The sequence below is a fragment of the Neodiprion lecontei genome, chromosome 3, assembly GCF_021901455.1.
Source record: "Neodiprion lecontei isolate iyNeoLeco1 chromosome 3, iyNeoLeco1.1, whole genome shotgun sequence".
Lineage (NCBI taxonomy): Eukaryota > Metazoa > Arthropoda > Insecta > Hymenoptera > Diprionidae > Neodiprion > Neodiprion lecontei.
In genome coordinates, this window is record NC_060262.1 from 28499445 (window position 1) to 28519433 (window position 19989).

At 43.3% G+C, this 19989-nt stretch overlaps 1 protein-coding gene across 1 annotated transcript in view; it reads left to right on the forward strand.

The window, feature by feature from the left end:
* The first annotated feature begins 6123 nt into the window (after positions 1-6123).
* LOC107216639 (protein decapentaplegic) overlaps positions 6124-19989 on the forward strand; it is a 15438-nt gene continuing 1572 nt past the window's right edge. Inside the window, exons 1-3 of the mRNA XM_015653890.2 lie at positions 6124-6716; positions 10649-10990; positions 19628-19989. The exon at positions 19628-19989 is cut by the window's right edge and continues 1572 nt beyond it. Of these exons, the coding sequence (XP_015509376.1) occupies positions 10678-10990; positions 19628-19989 (675 nt within the window). The 5' untranslated portion in view covers positions 6124-6716; positions 10649-10677. The remainder of the gene's footprint in view (positions 6717-10648; positions 10991-19627) is intronic.

Genomic DNA, 19989 nt, shown 5'->3' on the forward strand with positions numbered 1-19989 from the left:
TTCGTACGCTTTCTAACTCAACCCAGACTTGTTTCTAGCTAACGTGAAATGATCTTCCTCTATAGCAGTGTACTATATACGCTTTCAATTACACATCCAAGATACGTTATGTATTCAAGTCTAGAGGTCCAATTAAAAACGTTTTTTAACACTGTATAATATTCGTTTAGACATAAATAATGAAAGATTAAAGCGTCATTAACAGAAAACATTTTGTCACGTTAGTTAAACGGACATTGTCAACACATTTTAATAGAAAAAATTTCCTTCATAATTTGAGTTTTAAAACGTACTTGCGAAACGTCTCTTAGTAGTCATCAATATCCAAATATTAGACGATTACCATAAATATTAAAATAACGGATTTTCGATACGTTTTATCAACAAATTGAGATACGATTTATAAATGTTTGGTTTCAAACGTATAAAATTTGCATATGAACAACTATCGTAAGACGTCCACCAAAAACGTTTAATAAACCGAAATCACGGCGGACATTCTTCGCAATAAAATACGTAGGTGCTGCACGTTTATTCTACAGAATAAAACGTTCTTTTTTGACGAATTTCATACGCTTTATATACTGGCATTGTTTATTGGGTTATTATCACGCCCGTCAAACCCTGTAGTTCTCTAAGTGGAGAAGGTTGTACTTTTGAAGATCAGCTTTTCCTCAATATCGGTGGAAAAGAGCTTTGCGGACGTTCAAAGCTCCGGTGGAAAAACCACTTTATTCTTTTCCCATTTTCACCCCTCGTACCGTCCTAGACTGTACAGAAACTCGTTTTCCGGCATACCCAACGGAAATAATCCTGAAAGCCAGTCATGCAGATTACGAATAATATTTCGAACACGAGCAGCTTACATTTTACATATACGCAACACTGCAGCTTATTACATTTGAAAATTATACTTCGGAGCCGCCTATCAACGCAACTTTATTTTGTTCACGCACTTAAGACGTGCAACTTTTACCGAGAGCTATCCGAGCCGGAGATACTTGAAAAATTCCATATACAAGTGCGCAGCTACTCGACTTAAAAAAATATATACTATTTTAGCTCGAGTGTTTACTAATTATTATTCATCTCTTCAATACCTTTTTTCATATAACTGAGAAAATACACTTGAGAAAACTATTCATACGAATCTTCGTCAGTATTTTGTACATCACACCGCACATATATTCACAAGTCTGTTAGTCACGGATGCACAGTAGCGGGCTTATTTCGTTATGCAATTGCCTAATTGATTGCGTTGCGTTCCGCTGACTTGAAACATTCCGCTGACAGATTGCTATCGAGTAATTCAGCAACAACTTGTGTTTGCACTCAAATTTATTACGCCATTTTCTACCGCAGAATCGAAGCATGCCGAGACCTATACGAACGATTAGACGTCGTTACTACGCGTCCGCTCAAGCTGTTCGTTATAAGAAAAAGTTTTTGGTGAAATCATGGATATGCAAGCAGATATTGAAAGTCCCTTCAATCATTGCCAATGATGCCCCTGCAGGATGACTGGTGTTACGGCATGAAGATAAGATCGAAGGAAGTTTTACGCTGTAGTATTCAGCTGTAGGAACATATAGCGCCGCGGTTCATTGTACAAAGTATGCCGGAGCGTGTTAAAGTCGCCGGTGTGGAAACGAAAGAACGATACAGATGTGTACGATAATTGGTTATAATGAAAAATAAATCAAGTGTAAGTATGAATTTTTTACGGTAAGACAGTTATATTTCTTAGTGGAAATCAATTTGCACTCGCCAGACTGCGCGACGCCCAGCGAGTTGGTGAATTTTTTTATTTAAATTTTACAGCGAGTCTAACAGCTGACGTGAGTATAACGTATAACTCTCCCCGCGCAGTTAATATAAATGCGAGAAACGTTACACGGTGGTTTCGCGGATCGGTCGTTTAAAATTCAACAAATTATCATTTATTAACATTTGTATTGAAATAAACAACCTCTCGGAACGCGCATAAATATTTCGTCGCTGTTCTTTGCCTCGCGATATTATACGTATACCTCATACCGCGATCGTAGAGCTACAACATATACGATAAATTCCTTTCAATCGATTCGGAGAACCCGCGACGTCTTCCGCCCGACGCCATCTTACCTTCTTCCCGTAGCCGCGATGCGATGGCCATAATATAAAAACTTTTATATAAGAGCAATTGCGGAATCTTGCCTATAATGCCCGCGATTTATGCACGTTACACGTATGTATACGGTTTCTCCACGCAATCGCATCGATCGTTCATCTCCGATAACTCTTGTTCATCTTCCTCCGTGCCCTCGATTCATTTTTTCACTCTGTCGTCGCTAAAAAGGAACCGGGAATATCCTTGGCCGTGGTCGGGTCCGCGGCTGCAGCTTCCTCGACGTCGTGGGTGGTATTATAGGTATAACTTACAGAGAGAGTCGAGAGCGACGGATATAAGTTGAATAAAATTCTTCCACGAGAAATCCAGCGGTGCCGGAGTGTCTGTGCGGCTCTTATTCTCGGACGCGGCCGGACCTTATTATACCCCGGTAGAATTTCCCATGTGATACTCAACGCTTATACATATACCTAGGTATGCATACGTAGGTATATACCTAGGTATGCATACGTAGGTATATGTACACAATTTGCTTTGAAATCAAATTTATGTCAAGTTTCACATTATTTACAAACCCTGGCCTGTTACCCCATCTCTCCTTTTTTTTCCATCATCTTTATATATAGTCCTTTTACCGTTCCAAGCTCTCTGTAACATGCATAAATATTATAGAGGTATTACAGCTTACTATAAGATGTATTATCTTATACCGACTGGAAATTAAACCCATATTGCACACGTGGATTACAACGTTTGGTAGGTACAATGAAAATGAGCTCTACGTGCAACTTTTATCGTTTCTAATATCTGCGCGAACTCGACAGTAATAATACAAATCGCAAGTAACAACAAGATCAACGCTGATACCAGTTCACTGTGGCATATTATACACACATACGAATATAACGCGTTGAGGCATAAGGACGTTTAATAGCCCTGAATTGACGGTTGTAATATGTTAATGGTAGGGAGTTTGTAATAATCGCTGTACGAATTACTCTACTCAAACATGGCACGTTGAGGATTTTTTGCATTGCATGAGAATGCTTGGAACCTGTACTTTATGAATCGCGTTGCGCCGCGGGTTTCCAGCGATGCGTGTAAAATTATACGTATAACGTACGAGTGGTACGCCCTGAAGATGCGCTCGTTGGAAGGTGAGCATGATGGGGTAAAAACAGACACACCGCACGTGCTTTAGGCGCCAGTGCGAATAAACGCGAAGTTGATCTAACGGGAAGTATAAATTGTCAGTTCAATAATTCCGTGCGCATAAGGGAGAGACGAGCAAAATGAGCCCCTTAAGGGCGGGAAATAACGTTAGACCAATTTCGACGACGCAATTCTTTTTATATTTGACCTAAAAATATATTTCAAGCTTTATCGATATTTTTTGAAATCCCATCGCCACTCCCCTAATAATTTATTATATATATGCATATGTTCCCAAATATTAAAGATTTTATTTATGACATTCCTAGATTCCGGTCAATACCGGATTACTCGTAGGACGTATGCATATACGTATACCTACGATCATGTAAAAGTATATAAACAAACACATAAGCTATTAATACTGCGCGGAGAAACGTCTCTATCAAAACACACACAGATGTGTATAATGTATGTACTGAAAATTGCGCACATGCGCGTTATTTAATATCTATATACCTACATGTTGTAAAAACGTTTTAACGCGAGAAAAATCATCGTGGAACTTGGTTCACGTACGCAGTTATAACACAAATAATATAAGTCTCTCAATAGGGCCTCTCGGAATAAGGCCGCTTCCCCTCAAGAGAGCTCAGCAGCTTCTCCCACTACTTTGGTTGAACAAAGCGTGCCACAATTTTGCCAAATACTCTCGCATTGTAGCCGGTAACAAAAATGAAATGTCGGAAAAAAAAAGCGCAGTTTTTACGAACTTTCGGCGGCCCTATTGCGAGAGTCTCGGTACAAACTGCCGTAAATGCACGTCGACGTCGTTGATGGGGATATGCTAATTCTTAGAAATATCTTCCCCTACACCCCCATGACCGGCCCTATTGAGAGAGTCGAATGTACGCACATACAACGTACGTACACGTGACGAATTGATATTCGGCCGCGCACGCGGTTCTCTCTCTCTCTCTCTCTCCAGCTATGCTCACGTATGCTATTATACCTACGTATATGTATATTACGCCGAGATGCAGAGAAAGGCACTCCTCGAGATGTGTCGTCGACGTTCGGAGTGCGTGATCCCGCTCTCCTGCTTAGAGCGAACGGTCTACGTCTAACGCGCGTTACACGTACGTACATCGTACAGTGGGTGTAATATACGAATCGGGCAATATGGGATGAGAATTTAGCGATCGTCGATACGAGACTCGTCCTTGCATCCTGCAATGCGATGGCCTATGCACGTACGTCGTATACCTACAACGCGCATCGCGATCTTGCTCCGCGAGGATCGCTGGACGATCGTTGATCGCGTTTCTCCTACGGCTTCTGCGATGCAGTCGCGTTTCGCGTTTCCGAGGCGCGTCGACGACGATGCGATTTTTGCACAAAAGCGGAATGCTCTCGCGTACATGCATCCGATCGACTCATCCGCGCGCACAGCCTCTCATAAATATGTACGCACACTGGCTGCGTATAGGTACGTATACGTATACGTGACGCGTATAATACCTACGCGAGGCATGCGCGCCATGCTGTCTGCCCACTTCTCCCACTCGCTAATTCGCCGTTTAAACCATTTCCGGTTTGACCCTCAATCGCATTAGAGATTTCTGGGGAAAACCCACGCTTCGCGGACGACAGCCTGCAAGGCAGATTAGATACATTCCCGCGAGTGTGTGCGACATGTGTGTACGTACATACACGTGCGACTGTTACATGCGTATATCGTATGTGTACCATGACGGAATATAGAAAGAGAATTCGCGATGACGAATGAATCTTACCTACTGTACAGACGTTAGAAGTGGTAAATAAAAAGTGAAACTTTTTTTTGCAAGGATTATTATTCACGCGAACGTAGACAAATTTCTGCTGTATACGGATAAATAATGTAGATAGCATACGTTACAGGTGTGTAACGTCCACCACGAGTGGGACATTTTTGATTGTTGTAGAAGATGTATAAAAAGCGTGATCCGTCGTGAAATAATCACAAAGTTTGGGCGATTAGCTCTCGGGCGTTACAAGTTTACGCACATGTATACAGCTATATTGTTTAGTGGTTGAAAATAACCGAGATCATATTGCGTCATAGGCAAATTAAATGAATTTAGTATGAAACAGGTAAGAGAAGTTGGCTTTTACGGGGGATATATCGTATTACATAGGTATATACACGCGTGCATATTGTGTATTGGCGGAGAGGGGCAGGGAATGGCGCTGAGAAGCAAGGTAGGCTATCGTGCCGGTTGTGCCCCGCCCCGACCTCAGGGTCGTCGTAATTACCGGGTGGTCCTCTTCGGTACCCCATAAATATTCGGTGCCTAGGCGGCACTCTTTCGGAACGAAATCACCGGAAAAAGCAAACCGACGGACCACGCGGAAGGTTAAGCTGCCTTCGTGCTCTCTCATCTCCCGGGTGATCTTTCGTCACCGCGAGGCGCAAGCTCGCCGCCAAAATCGTTTGTACGATTTACCACCCCTCGCGGTGTACAACCGTCTCCAAAGTGCGGCGGAAAAATCTCTCTCTCTCTCTCTCTCTCTCTCTCTCTCTCTCTCTCTCTCTGTGGTAGAATCCGAATATCGCCCGATACTTCGGGGGTTTCGGGTCACTCCCGCGGCTGTGTAACCACGGGAAGAGGAGGCGAAGAGGTAAGTGGTAAGATGTAAGATGTAAGATGTAAGATGTAAGAGGTAAGAGCACGGGAAAAGACGGGCCGCAGGTGAAAGAGAGGCGGTGAAAAAAGGCCGCGCGAGGTCGGGGCCCCCCCCCCCTTCTCGCCTCGGCCCTGGCCAATCCTCGGCGACTCAACTCACTGGTTGTTCGCTCGGATCGGGATCGGTGCCGCTGGCTGGCACTCGCCACTCACCCTCCGCCGCACCGTTCGCCGTCGTTCGCCGTATGGTCGCGGCCACAGTGACGGTCAAACTGTTGGACGCAACACTTCGTGCAATCCCTGACGTGTGTACGGTACGCGTGTATTTGTGTGAAAAACCTGCCTGGCCAGATTCTGTTTCGAATAAATGGGTATAAGATAGTACGTACAGAAATGTGTGCAACGCCTCGCGCGCACCGTTAAACGCGTACGACTCGTCGACGTAAACACGGCGAAAATACGGATCGGAAATCGGGCCGACGGACGGGTGGATATTTCGGATCCGAGCGCGATTCGAGACAGCCAGGACTGCGAGTCTCCTCACCCGGCAGGATACGTTGCAAAATTCCCAACGCACGGTGAGGGATACAACGCGCCCGTCGCTCCGGACGCATCCTTTACCTACGAGCATATTACATATACACCGAGTGTCTTGTTGATTGTACGTATTATTATTATTATTGGTGAGTGGTGGTGCCAAGTGCAAAGAGAGTGCGATTGCCTACGGTGCATGGGACTCGCTGCGATGCCGTGGTCGTTGAAACTACGGACTTACGGGTAGCTCGGTGAGTTCACTCATTCTAATATTCTTATTCTTATTCCAGCTTGTATTCTCTTCTTCCCCTTTGATCTTACTATCCCGAGTACGCGACGCGCATGCACGCATCCATCCATCCATCCATCCATCCATCCATCCATCCATCCAGGCCTCTCTCACTCTGTAATAATATACACCTACTTACGTATCCAGCATTACGGGTATCTATGTCGCCTAGAGCGACGATTCCAACGAGTGAGAGAGACAGAGTGATCGAGATAGCGTTAAGGAGAGACAGAGAGATAGAGAGAGAAAGAACGCGAGCGAGCGCCGTCCTCTTCTTCTTCTCCTCTCGACAGTCTCTCCGCAATGCTCCGTGTGGCCGCGGGCCAGCAGCGACAGGCGCAATGCGAGCTGCCCGATTCTCGGGTTCTTGAGCCGCTTGCGCGCGTGCGGAGAGGCCGGCTCCCCTGCGCCTTTAATCTTTGTCGTATGCGGTTGTATAAGGACGAGGCGAGAGATGCTTTCCTACAGAATTTACGCTCCCACGTACGACAACGTGTGTACACACCGCGCGAGAGCGCAACCCGGTAGGGAAACGAAATAATGCGCCCGGGATATCGCCTGTTATATATGCCCAGCAAACCCGAACGGTATACACTATACACATACGTATGTATATTACACTCAAATAACACACAACTTGTATTACTATACGGATTATCTACACACCTGTACCCCACAACTCTTTACAAAAATCATGAGTTTGCTCCGTCGCAAGGAGTATCTTTACCTTATACATGTTTCTCAGCTACGTTTCCTTCCCGCCCGGAATACGCACGTACCTTGGGCTGCTGCCGTTGCTGCCGCTTTCAACGCTCGCGCTACCGCGTGCGTGCCTGCGGAAGATGCGTGCAAACGCGTATAAACAGGTATCGGGGTGTATTTAAAACCGTCTACGTGTACGACATGGTCCCAGATTGGAACCTAAGCGGAGACGTACGAGATGTTAATCCGGAAGTGATCGACGTCAAAGCCGCGCGTGTAGGATCCTTGGATCCCGCGTTTCCTGCGTCCGTTCCCAACGCGGATGTGGGCGGCCTGCATGCCGGCTAGACACCGAGAGTCGTCGCGAGTCAGGTGCACGAATTTTTCGACTCGACGTCGAGAGCTCCCGTCCCCCGATTAACGCGTTTTCCGTACGGTCATAATACCTGCGGAGCGCCGCTGGATCGGCATGCTACGTGTGTTATACCTCGCTTCGTAAAATGCTGTTAAACAGGCACGCGGGGTAGGGTTGGGTTTTCGGACGGGGGATGAATGGTTGGGCGGAAATTCATTAGGGCGTAAACCTAATGAATCTACGCTTAATAAAAAGTCATAATATATCCTTCCGCGGAGGGGGGAAACGGGGTTACAGGGGGACCGGGACTCTCGGTCGGGAGAGACTGCACGCAGCGCGCCCCCGCACGCTCGGCGCTCTTCGAGATCCAGCCCACGAGATTATAAAGACTATGAGAGCGGCAGCAGACAGCTTGGCTAGAGCTCTGGCAGCCTCACTGTCTCCGACTCGGCCTCTGCAGCCTCTCGTCGTCGTTCCTTCCCTCCTCGCCTCTCCCGACCTCGAGGAATTCTTTTTCTCCCTTTGGCATCTTCCACTCTTCGTGTATCGCTGCCGCTCTCCTCATCCCGCAAGCATCTTCTTCCTCATCTTTTTCTTCTTCTGCTTCTTCCTCTCCTTTCGCTTCTTTCGCTTCTTTCGCTTCAACCTCGCGTACTTACTTTATATCTCAACGGGGAACACCGCGCTGTCGGCGGTCGCACGGACCAGCGCCAACTATCTGTGATACACGGGCCGAGTTGGGGTTTACATTCGGATTTAACAGGCGTGCGAAACCGTTGAGCTTTTATGGTTACGATCTATGAATCCTGTAGAGGATAATCGCAGTTCAGGGAGGTCACACTTGCCGCGAGCGGGTTCAACTTGGATGAAAAATCGAAAAGCGGTGATCATCGAGCGCGAGAGAAAGCTACTCGTGCACACGCAGGTGTCGTGGTGGGATTCTGGTCAAGCGGTTGTTCAAGCTCGTTTTCCAGCTGCTGGCCATGGGCTATGAATATGTACACCAGGTTATTCGACGGGGCACATCGTCGCATCATGTGGGGAAATAACACGAGAGTCCAAATCGATGCCTGCCGTGTGTGTACGAGCGACTAATTCAGATGCGCACAAACGACTCAGGAAAATGTAAAAAGTGCCTCTGCGGATAAAACGTTGATTGCTTACCTCAGCATACATCGGTATGTATGACACGGTTTATCAATTTCTTGATTCGAACTTGATCTGGACCAACTGATGAGAAAAATTGTCTTTCGCGAAAAAGCAAATGTTCAGGGAATTCTGCAAGCGGATTATGCCGGTAATTATTCCACACGATGTGCACCCATGAAATGACCCGATGCGATATTCATATGTGTAACATGGTGTATTGAATACAACCGTATGCAGGTACGCTCATCTGCTGGTATGATGTATGTATAATAATGCTGCGGCGTGTACGAGCGCGGGGCCGCAGGCATAAAAAAATTACATTACTATTCCACGCCAACAACAAAGTTATCTCTTGTTGACTTCTTTTTACTTCTTGCATATATATATATATGCATACATGTACACTCGGCTGCCTTCATACGACGCTGTACGTATTGTGCTGCTAGTATTTACTCGCATTGTAGCAGGTACAGCTTTTTAAAGAGATAAACTTTACTCTTGCTTTCCTTGACGCCACTTTATAAAGGTTGCTACTGCTGCGGCACGGTTGTTTCACTATATCATGTTCCCTAATGTTCATCACTTGTTTTACACTCAATCACCTTGTAGCACATAGAACGGAAACTTATGACATGGACATACGTGAGAAGGTATGCTCGTACCTGCGAAACTGGCTGAAGTGATTCTATACATATCCTGTGCGCCTCAATATATTCGACACGTATCGTAACTGGTAGCATTTATATTTAGGAATTGAAAAAACACGTTCACCAATGATTGTTTGATAATAACGGGATCGGTCGTCGTTTGGAAATTAAATTTATCCTTTATCCGAATATTCATTTTCGGAATCCGCAAGTGTTTTTCTCCATTTTCTCGACTAATTTTAGATGAAAAATCTCCGTGGTGGGTAAATAATTACGCTAATTTACCGCAAACTTTCCTTATGAAATGTAAGCATTTTGATACTGTTGTACTTTTTCATGAATTGACACATGCTTGAAAATATGCAATAGCGTGTTACGGATTTGTTGGAGCGCAATTCAGTCCTCGTAGGAAATGATCAGTATTGAGAACAGCCAATAGTCGATAATACCGACGGAAGACGTATGCTTAACTCGTTCGTCAGGGTAAATTTTCAATACATCATCTGCGTAGATATCTACATGTATATTATATATGTATAACGTTAACCCTTTGAAACATGCGGTATTACATCGCAATTAAAAATTTTCATGGTGTGAGAACAAAAAAAAAAAAACAAATAAACCACACGGTCAATCCTGCTAATATGAAACTAATTGTATGGGTTGGAATTGCCGTATAAAAATTGTCCCGCATCGTGCGATATCGGTGATCGAAATGCATGTGAAATAACGGAAGCATGGAGAAAAACATATTGTTTGAGTGACGTTAACGTAACGATACACCAGGGTAAAAAATCATTATTGAACAATTTGAGAATGATATTCAAGGAGTTGGCTTTTCAGAATAAGATTTAATTTTGTTTACAATGGCTTACTGGATTTTGGAAATTCATAAAAGTGCGAATTAGGGATCTTTCCTAAACATGCATCGCTCATCATTCGTGATGAGAAATGGTTTGGTTACACTGCGGAACGACGTAGTCGAGTAGAAGGTTGACGGTTGACGGTCAGGATTGAAATGTTTTATACTTTGTGTTCCAGGAGAGGCAGTGTCAGTGACTCAAGTCACGATGCACATGTCGCTGCTGCTGAGATTGGTGTTAGCGGCAGTGGGTGTGCTGCTAGCGGGCGGGGGTGCAGCCTTTGCGGATACGGTGGAAGTCGTCGGAGCCGGCGAACGCAACCGAGCCATCGCTGGTGTCGAGGCTAGCCTCCTTTCCCTTCTGGGCTTCGCGAAGAGACCCAGGCCGTCGGGATCTGCTCACGTGCCGGAGTCACTTAAGAAATTATATATTCGCCAGAGTGCCATTGGAATGGCGGACATAGCGAGGCCCGGCATACACGCTCGATCCTCCAACACAGTTCGCTCCTTCGCTCACGTAGGTCAGTACATTACGTATAATGCATATACGTATACGTTGGGGTGGTTCCTATTTGGGGTCGGAAAATCTGTCTCTAAAGCCTCAAGTCGCTGGGTCAACTGGAACACGTACCTCAAAGCTACGAAAGTTTCAAGAAAATACATGTAGTTTTCATGATGACCAGTTATTTCGTTTTTTATGACTTTGGTATCAATTTAAGAGTCGTTGTTTATAATTGTAGGAACAAAAGTTGGGAATCAAAGAAAAATTTATAATAATTAGTTTCTTGTATACAAGCTCTCTGTCACGTTATTTTTACTAAGCTTACATTATGTAAGGAAACAATAATTGTAAAAATTTGAAAGTTTCAGGGGTGTTCCCGTCATTATAAGCAACAACTCTGCCAAGTTTCAAATTGTTCCTTCAGTTTATACGAAGGTCATAAAGAAACTAAGTAACTGGTTATAAAAACTACATGTATTTCCCATTTAAAACTTTCGAAGCTCTGAGGCACGTGTTTCAGTTGACATAGCGGCTTGAAACTTCACACAGATTTCTTTAGAATGATTTGGAACAGATCCGGGAGGCATCCCAATGAAAATTTTTACGACCCCCAAATCAGGACCACTCTAATATACATACATATACGCACTCGCGTTATTGACATTATGTAACGAGGACGAAGTTTTGGTTATAACGTATAGTAACGTGACGAATATCAACCTCATGATATGTTTGTACTATTATATTTACATTGAGAAAAATTTCATTTGTTACAGTGACTAGAAAAATTCAGTAAAACAGGTATCTTTAAAAAAACTGTTTAAATATTGTTGGAATTACGAAAAACGAGGTACACGTAACTATTTTGCGCTTTTATCGATCCTTTTTTGTTTATTGCAACGCAAAATCAGTTTGTGAAGTTTACTCTACTTTTTTAGCTAAACAAGGCTTTAACATTAATTTATTGTTGCATAAGCATTAAATTTTCGCAACAGTTGCAAGAAAATATAGCAACATTGATCGTAATGAGAAAGAATAGCAACGGATACTAGACTTTCCGGTAACAGCTAGAAAATTAATTTTCATTTTGTACCTAGAACTATATTTTTCGATTGTCGTAAAAAATGAAAATAGTTGAGGACTGAGCGGTAACCGGAACTAAAAATTTCTCTCAGTGTACAATTTGACGAGACTCGCCCTTCCTCCTACTGTAAGCTACGGTGGTCATTATTAACCCCCATCTGTCTTGTCTAGATACGTTAATTCATCGTGACTTTTAGCGATTTACCATTTTACCCTCTTACAATTAGTTTTCCCCCAGCCGACGGCTCTTAAGTGCTTTTTCTGCATATGCAATCGTATACCCTGTACATTCGGAGTCTCTGACCGAGTCGAACGTTGCAGCGAAATTGCAGTCATGTTCCTTCTTCAGCTTGTTGATACCTAACATCCTCCGCGTCGCGTTCGCCTAACTGTAAAGATGCCTGCAGAGAGCCGTTGCGGAGGAGCAGGGCACCGATAATGCCGCCTCGATCTGCAGCTCAGATCCTGTGTTATATGCATCACGACGTTCCGCGATCACCGAGTGAATTAGCCTCCTACGATGCGTACGTATATTTTACGTGTCATCTCGTCGCGCCGCAGCAGCGCTTGCGCAAGTATAAATGCACGCGCCTTATTTTATGTATTTCCGTAAAAATTACAGCATCTCGGTTATAGGTATACTCGGTCAGTGCAATGGTATTCCACGATTGCTGCTGTCGGGTGTATTTCTTATTATAGAGGTTATAGAGGATGAGAGTTCTTCGTTAGCGTGGTTTGGAATCATCGTAATATGTTGGGAATGTAGTATTTCGTTATTGCTGCGCACAAGCAAGAAAAAGTGTTTATGTGAAATTCTTCCAGGAATGACAATTTTCTTATTTTAATTCGAAAGAATTCCATTTAATGTAATATTAAAGAATAATTTCTGTGAGTCAATTGTAATATTTGTATGCATAAATGAGTCAACTTCATGACATTACGCACCACAGGTTTTCCTTGAGAAATTTGATTTTCATTTTGTTCGTCAATCAGCATATACATTATTCGGTTCATATTTATTTTATTTGTGCCTATAATGTGAAAAATTATGGCAACTCGGAAAAATATCAGCAGAATTTTATATGCTGTAAACTTGTGTGTACGGGGTTAAATTTTATTCCGCATTCGTCGAAATTATATAGGGATATGCGACAGTTTTGTCGTTGCCTCGTAATAAAACACCATCAAATTGAAAAGGATTTTCGCCCAGTATTCAAGAATATACATCGCAGATTGGACATTTTTCGAATTAAATTCTACACGTAACGTTGTGTTTGATTTTCCACGTTTTTTTCTTTACCTCAGAAGTTCAAAAATTTTGGGAAAATAATATCTTAGACCAAAGAGAGTAAACAATGAAACTTAATTTCTCTTCCCACAATTAATTCACAACTTTGATGAAAACTGTAAACAAAAAAAACCTTATAAATCATATTCACAAATTAACAGATGCCGCTAACGATTTGTAAAAAATGGCGTGAACTTGTGTTTTATCAAGGTTACCTTATTCTTTCCGAGTCTCTTCGAAAATCTTGATGGCATATTATAACACATACCCTTTTGGATTCACCCCATTATTAAGAAACGTTAATTAAAGAACGGCCCTGATCTCATATTATGTATTTGACGGCGACAGCGATCGTACACAATTCCACTACATCGCGGACGAAGATTCGTAGTAAAAGTGGAGATCTGGGTTTCGTATCCCGCGTAACAATTATTTACTATATTTAGGGTCGTTCCCGACCCGCGTGCGATCGTTGTCATGATTTACTACCGAGTAATCTGTGCTTCACCTAGCTTCCCCTATCGACGAAGCTCTGTCGAGTAAGATTTTTGTAGTAAGAGTAAGGTAATTGTTGTCACGGCTTGAATACCTCTCCACGGGCGGTCGTTAGGGTTTGGAGACATTTTGGGGTTTTCTTCGGACTTACGTAAACACTTGACCGTCGGTCGTTCATATGGAATATGTATACCTATACCTATATGCATTAGCCCTCTAATCTTTTACGGTGTTGGTTTTGTGGTTCTTAAACCCTGAGCTGTTGTAATGTGCAGTGGTTTTTCGGGTCTCAGGGATTAATGGAGTTATCGTTAGAGAATCGAATGATCGCAATTTTATAAATCAATTACCGTCAAGTGTATGGTAGGATTATCGATAACAACCGTGGTAGCAGATAGACGGATACTCAGTCATCCTTTCAAGGTTTTCTATCAGGGTAAAAGAATTTCAATCATGTGTAATACAGTCGCAGTAATGACAAAATTTAAACTCGTTGACGTATAGTGAACTCGTACATACGTTATTTTTTTAACCCTCCGTGAGAACGCGTGTGTTTTGCATCTTTCGTCCGTACACTTTTTCGAAGTGTTCAAGGCATTCATGAAATGAGAAATATTCAGGATTTCTGCTCAAAGTGTTGACTAGATTATGCAAAAGTTGACAGACAGATAAGAAAAAATATAAAAGAAGTTTAGATCCAAGAAACTGCAAGCGTCTCTCTAGGAATATCGCAAATATCCGTATAATCGGTTGATGTCATGGGCGCGTGCTGCACAGCAGCAGTAAAGGTATGAAATGCACGTTGTGTTCCCGGTATAAACGCGTGGGCGTCGGTATACCCTAGGTATAATATCCCGTGTATTATAATAATGATTTACAACAAATATTTACACAGCGATTTTCCACGCGTATTATAGAAACTACTGCTACGAATATACCTATACCAGGGGCACTATAACCGAGCGAACAATGAGATCGTTGAACCGTGGGCATTATGTAGGAAACGGCGAATTCGTCACGCCTTTCGCACAGGTTGATTCCCGGGTGCTGGACGAGCCCCTCGGGCGCGGTTGTCACCGCTTAAGATGCGTTCAAAGAGCACCTTGCCTTTCGGGTGAAATATGGGCGTATCCGTGACATTGACATAGCATGATGCTCACTGTTGGGGACCGGGAACAATAAAACCGTGGTGAAGACGAGGGCGGAGTGCTGAGGGTATCAATTACAAAGCCTCCTTTTCTGTTCCTTCGTCCGTTCAGCTTTGCACGACGATTAGTGAGTCTCTATTGTATAGGTATAAATACGTAGTACGTACTACGATTCTTTACCTCAAAATTCACCTCTTAGACCTTACAGCCCTTGTACACTGCCTATGCGATTACACGCGTAAAATGGAACACTTGAGACTCACGTGCCGTAAGCGATAGAGAAAGAGAGAGCCAAAGAAAGGAAAAGAGAGAGGGAGCATATAACGCGGTGGTGCCTGGTGCTTGGTGCAGTCTGCGTGAGAGAGGGCCCCCCTATAGCTCTGGCTGACCGAAAGATCGAAGAGAAAGATTACGTGCGGAGGATACCGGGCGGTAGATCACGCTCGATTGGACACGCATCGCAACTGGGTGGAATCCGTGGGTAAACATGTTTACCGGGGCTCGCCCGTCGCCGTATAGTCTCGCGGAACTCCTCGCCTAGAATACATACACATACAGATACATGCTCACTCTGCGAAGAGTATTCCTATATTGCTCAGCTGCTGGCTGGCGGGCGGACTGGCTGCCTGGCTGGCTGGCTGGCCGGCTGGTAGCGCCGACGCACACTTGGAGCATTCTGCAGTATTTTACACATTGCGAAGAACTGAGCAGCGCAACAGGCCGCGGACTTCTTGAATATATTCCGGTCTCTTAGTTCTGAAGCCTGGGTTCACGGACGGACGGTTGCCTGCGAGTTATACCGTCATCGTCGACTTCTTCCTCCTCCTCCTCTTGCTCTTCTTCCTCCTCCGCTTGTTCTGCTTCTTCTTCTTCTTCTTCTTCTTCTTCTTCTTCTTCTTCTTCTTCTTATTCTTCTTCTTCTTCTTCTTCTTCTTCTTCTTCTTCTAGACTCGAGGAATTTTAATTGTCGCGTTTGATCCTAAAGAGATTCTTGGTAAACCGTGTCGGTCTCCGTCTCCATTCCGCACCATTTTCACGTCAGTGTAGGTCCGTGTGGACCCAAATGTTACGGCTGGATGTTTAAATCGGGAACGGGCGTGTGTCAAACAACAATACGTAGGAGTGAACGTGTCAATTATTCCTATGGGTATTAAATATTTGCATACACATAACGTCTGGCAAATGATAATTACATTTTCACTTGTGTCATACAGGTATAATGTGACAACCATATTGTACCCGTATAACCCTCGCGAAAATCTTATCTTTACATAAGGTAAACTACCAGAACCTATGCCTAATTATCACCTGCTGGATTTATTTTACGTTTAAGGAGTCGTTAGACGTGTGTAATTAGTGTATAATACCTCCGGCACTATTGGGGCAAAGGGGGGGGGGGGGGGGGTGCCCATTATATCCACCTAATTCTTAATCGCGTACTAGTAAGGCACAAATACGCCTTATCGCCATGCATTTGCATTAAAGGCTTCACGGCTGCTAAGGCTGCAGTCAGGGACTGCAATTTATCGATAATCATAAGTCGGACCTCAAGGTGACAGCCAGTTGACAGATGGTTATACGATGTGCATCGATGCGAAACGTACACACATACGCTACCGCTTTTTACCTGTGACAATGTGGCTGCTGCATGCGTTTTGTACACGATAGAAAGCTGTTTGGTTCTCTTACGCTTCTCTCAGTTTCATTAATTTCCTCGTATATCGCTATTGTACACATAGGTATATCATTTGGATATAGTATAGTGAACAAATTATCACAAGGTAAACTCAAATTATTCTTTCGAACATAGTACGGGACCGTACGAAAATACTATGTGTATAGGTGTATACGTACATATATATAGGAGATCGTCGAACACTCGTAACCGTAAGTTATTCTCTCTCAGAAAATTGAGTCGTCGTGAATTAATGGATTCCAAGTTATCGGCGGCTCGCATCTTCCCATTGTGAGTTCCGAGATTTCACGCTGTAGATCTTTCTACGCATGGAAACAAGAAAAATACAAAATACAGCTACAGTCGTGAGGCAAACGTGTTTTCGTTCTTCTACCCGACTGTGCCCAAGATTCAATTTTATATACTTCAATACTTGTGAGATTTTGTTGCCGAAACAATTTCTATTATGATTTTGATGAAATATCGCTCGTGCGCTGCGTATAATGTAATACATGATGAGTACTTAGCGACATTGCGGGGCCGATCAGTATCGAAGATATCCAGAGATATTAATATTTCAAAAGATCACGGCGCATCTATTCCTTAGGACGGAGAACTAGTCCAGATGTTGGTGACTCGCAATTAGGTACCACTAATTCTGTAGTAATTTTAATTCATTATCTGATCCTCGCATTGTACCCGTGAGGAGGCCAAGGGATGTATACCTATTGTTAGGGCTCATTAGGTCTTTGGGCTAGGTTCCCCTAATATTTCCGTGTCGATTTACCAATTTTAGTGCCTTCTTTTGTGCCCGTTTCCTCCGCGCTTCCCTATCGTTCAAATGATGATAATAATCTAGGTTTACAACCGAAAATCCGGCTCTTCGTGGAATTGGAAAATTTCATTCATTCCAGAGTTTGGCACGAGGAAACTTTTTGTTCTCTACAAAAAAAAAATAAAATAAAAATACTTCGTTATCATACGAGTTTTCTTTTCTTTTTTTTGTTTCTGTAAAGTATCATAACGCAAGGTTTCTCTTTATACTTTTCAAAAATGTACGCTTCAGAGATCGTTTGTAAGTAGTAAAGAACCTTGGTTGATTTTTTCATCTCCCTTTTTTTCCCAATATTTCAACAACTTGCACTTTCTAGTCTGCGCAACACGCTGCTGCTAAACTATATTATTATATTATGTAGTACGTAATTTTATACGCTTTTGAAATTCTTTGATCGGTCTTGTAAAATATTAAGTTCTTTTTGTAAATATTTACAAATATCATTTAGAGAATATGTTATATAGGTATAAAGCATATCAATATGTGCAGTGTTTTAACACTTTATCAGACGTCGAAAACAAGCGTAGGTATCTCTACTCGACTGGGACTACCGAAAGTAGAAAAATCAGAAAGATTACAATCAGGGTCCGTGGGAAAGAATCTCTTTCCGAGACACGTGTCACTCGGCATCACCTCCTGCACGTGTGCCTTCTACGAATTCATTACGTGCCCAATTACTCTTAATTGATTGAGTGTTGTACCATTTTATGCGTCTTCGTCAGAAATTAGGCTTCATTCCTTGGCAACGTATATGTATACATACCTACATGTACGATAGTCGGTTGAAAGAAATCCTCGGGTTCCGTTCACCGTATTTATTATCCCATTTTCACTTTCTTTTTTACTCTGCTTTTTGCCGGTTTTCCACACTGAAATTACGGCACTGATTACCTTATATGCACCAATTTCTAAACGTTGTTTTTTTACTTTGATGCACTCTTGGACGAATGGGATTCGTCCCTAAGCATAATGATAAAGTCATTAACAAAATTTATGATCTAAATTTGACGACCCTTAATCTCCGGGTGGATGTCAAGTCGCTATGCATAAAGTCCTGGCAAGAGCAGCAATGGGAAGCGATGGTCTGAGATACTGTATCGGATACACCTATTTCACAGAAAAATTCAGAGAAATAATTATTCTACAGTTTAACGATAAGATCACGGGAAGAAGGAAATAACGTCAGGGAAACTATTGCGAAAGAGACAGAGATAGTTGATTTCTCGGTAAGTCGTTGTGATTGGTGATGTTTCGAGGCGTGCCATGATGCCGTTTTTAAAATTGAACGCAACCCGCAGCCTTGCCGCGTACATAATGTAGGATATGTGTAATACATACTTGACGAGGACGCCGCGAATTATACAAAAATTAACTACGTCCCGCTGCATCTGCATTCCTGAATACCCATACCCACATATTTCGTACATCTGCAGACTATAACAGACATTTTCATACAATAATGATCGAGGCACGCGGTATTCGATACGTTATCGATCGTTCAATTATTCGTTTTTATTTTTTTTTCGTCAACCTCGGACCGATGATGATGCCACGATGCGCAAAGTTCCCGCGTCAGAGAGGACAGTCGGCGTTCTGCATGGATGACTCACTGCCTTTCCAGCTTTTAGTACATTTTTAGTGATGGCAAACGGAAGTGTTTAATCTAAAAGAACTGATAAAATGTCTTGCCGTTTGGAATCCTTGTTTTTTTTTCTACCACGGTCTCGTCTATTACAGACCTATTATTGCAGTTATACCGATCCACGTATACGTACATATTATATGTCTCATTTTATAGGTAATTTTAAAACGGGATTATTATAACACCCAAATTCCACATCCAAGCGCTTCGACGCGATACACAGAGTCAGAGTTGTGAATAAATTTTATCAACAGCGGTAGTCACTGTACATGATAAATAATTGATGAAAAACAAATAAAATGGAGAAAAAACAATATAAAAGCCAGTGTAAAAAAAAGCGCGCTATATTATCTGGCCGTGCACGGTGATGCGAGATCTGCATGAACACGCGGCACACTGTAGCCCGAACGTTGGAACGATGATACGACGCAGATCTGTGTGTATGCCCAACCCTAACCGACGCGTTGCGTTTTTCTCTTTTATTTTCCAGAGAGCAAGGTCGACGAGAAATTCCAAAGTCCGCACAGATTTCGACTGTCGTTTGACCTGAGCAGCGTACCGTTACAAGAGACGCTGCACGCTGCGGAGCTGAGCTTGTCGCGGGTCGCCCTGGTGGCATCCGACGAAGACGCGGAAGGCTCGAGGTACCAGCGCATCCTCATCCACGACATCGTCCTGCCTGGCGTCCGGGGTCGGAGTAAACCGATCCTCCGATTAGTGGACAGCAAGCTTGTCGACACGAGGGAGAATTCATCGGTGCCTCTGGACGTGCATCCGGCGGTCGAAAGGTGGATACAGAATCCGGCCCACAACCACGGCCTCCTGGTTGAGGTTCTTGGAGCTAAACGGCGG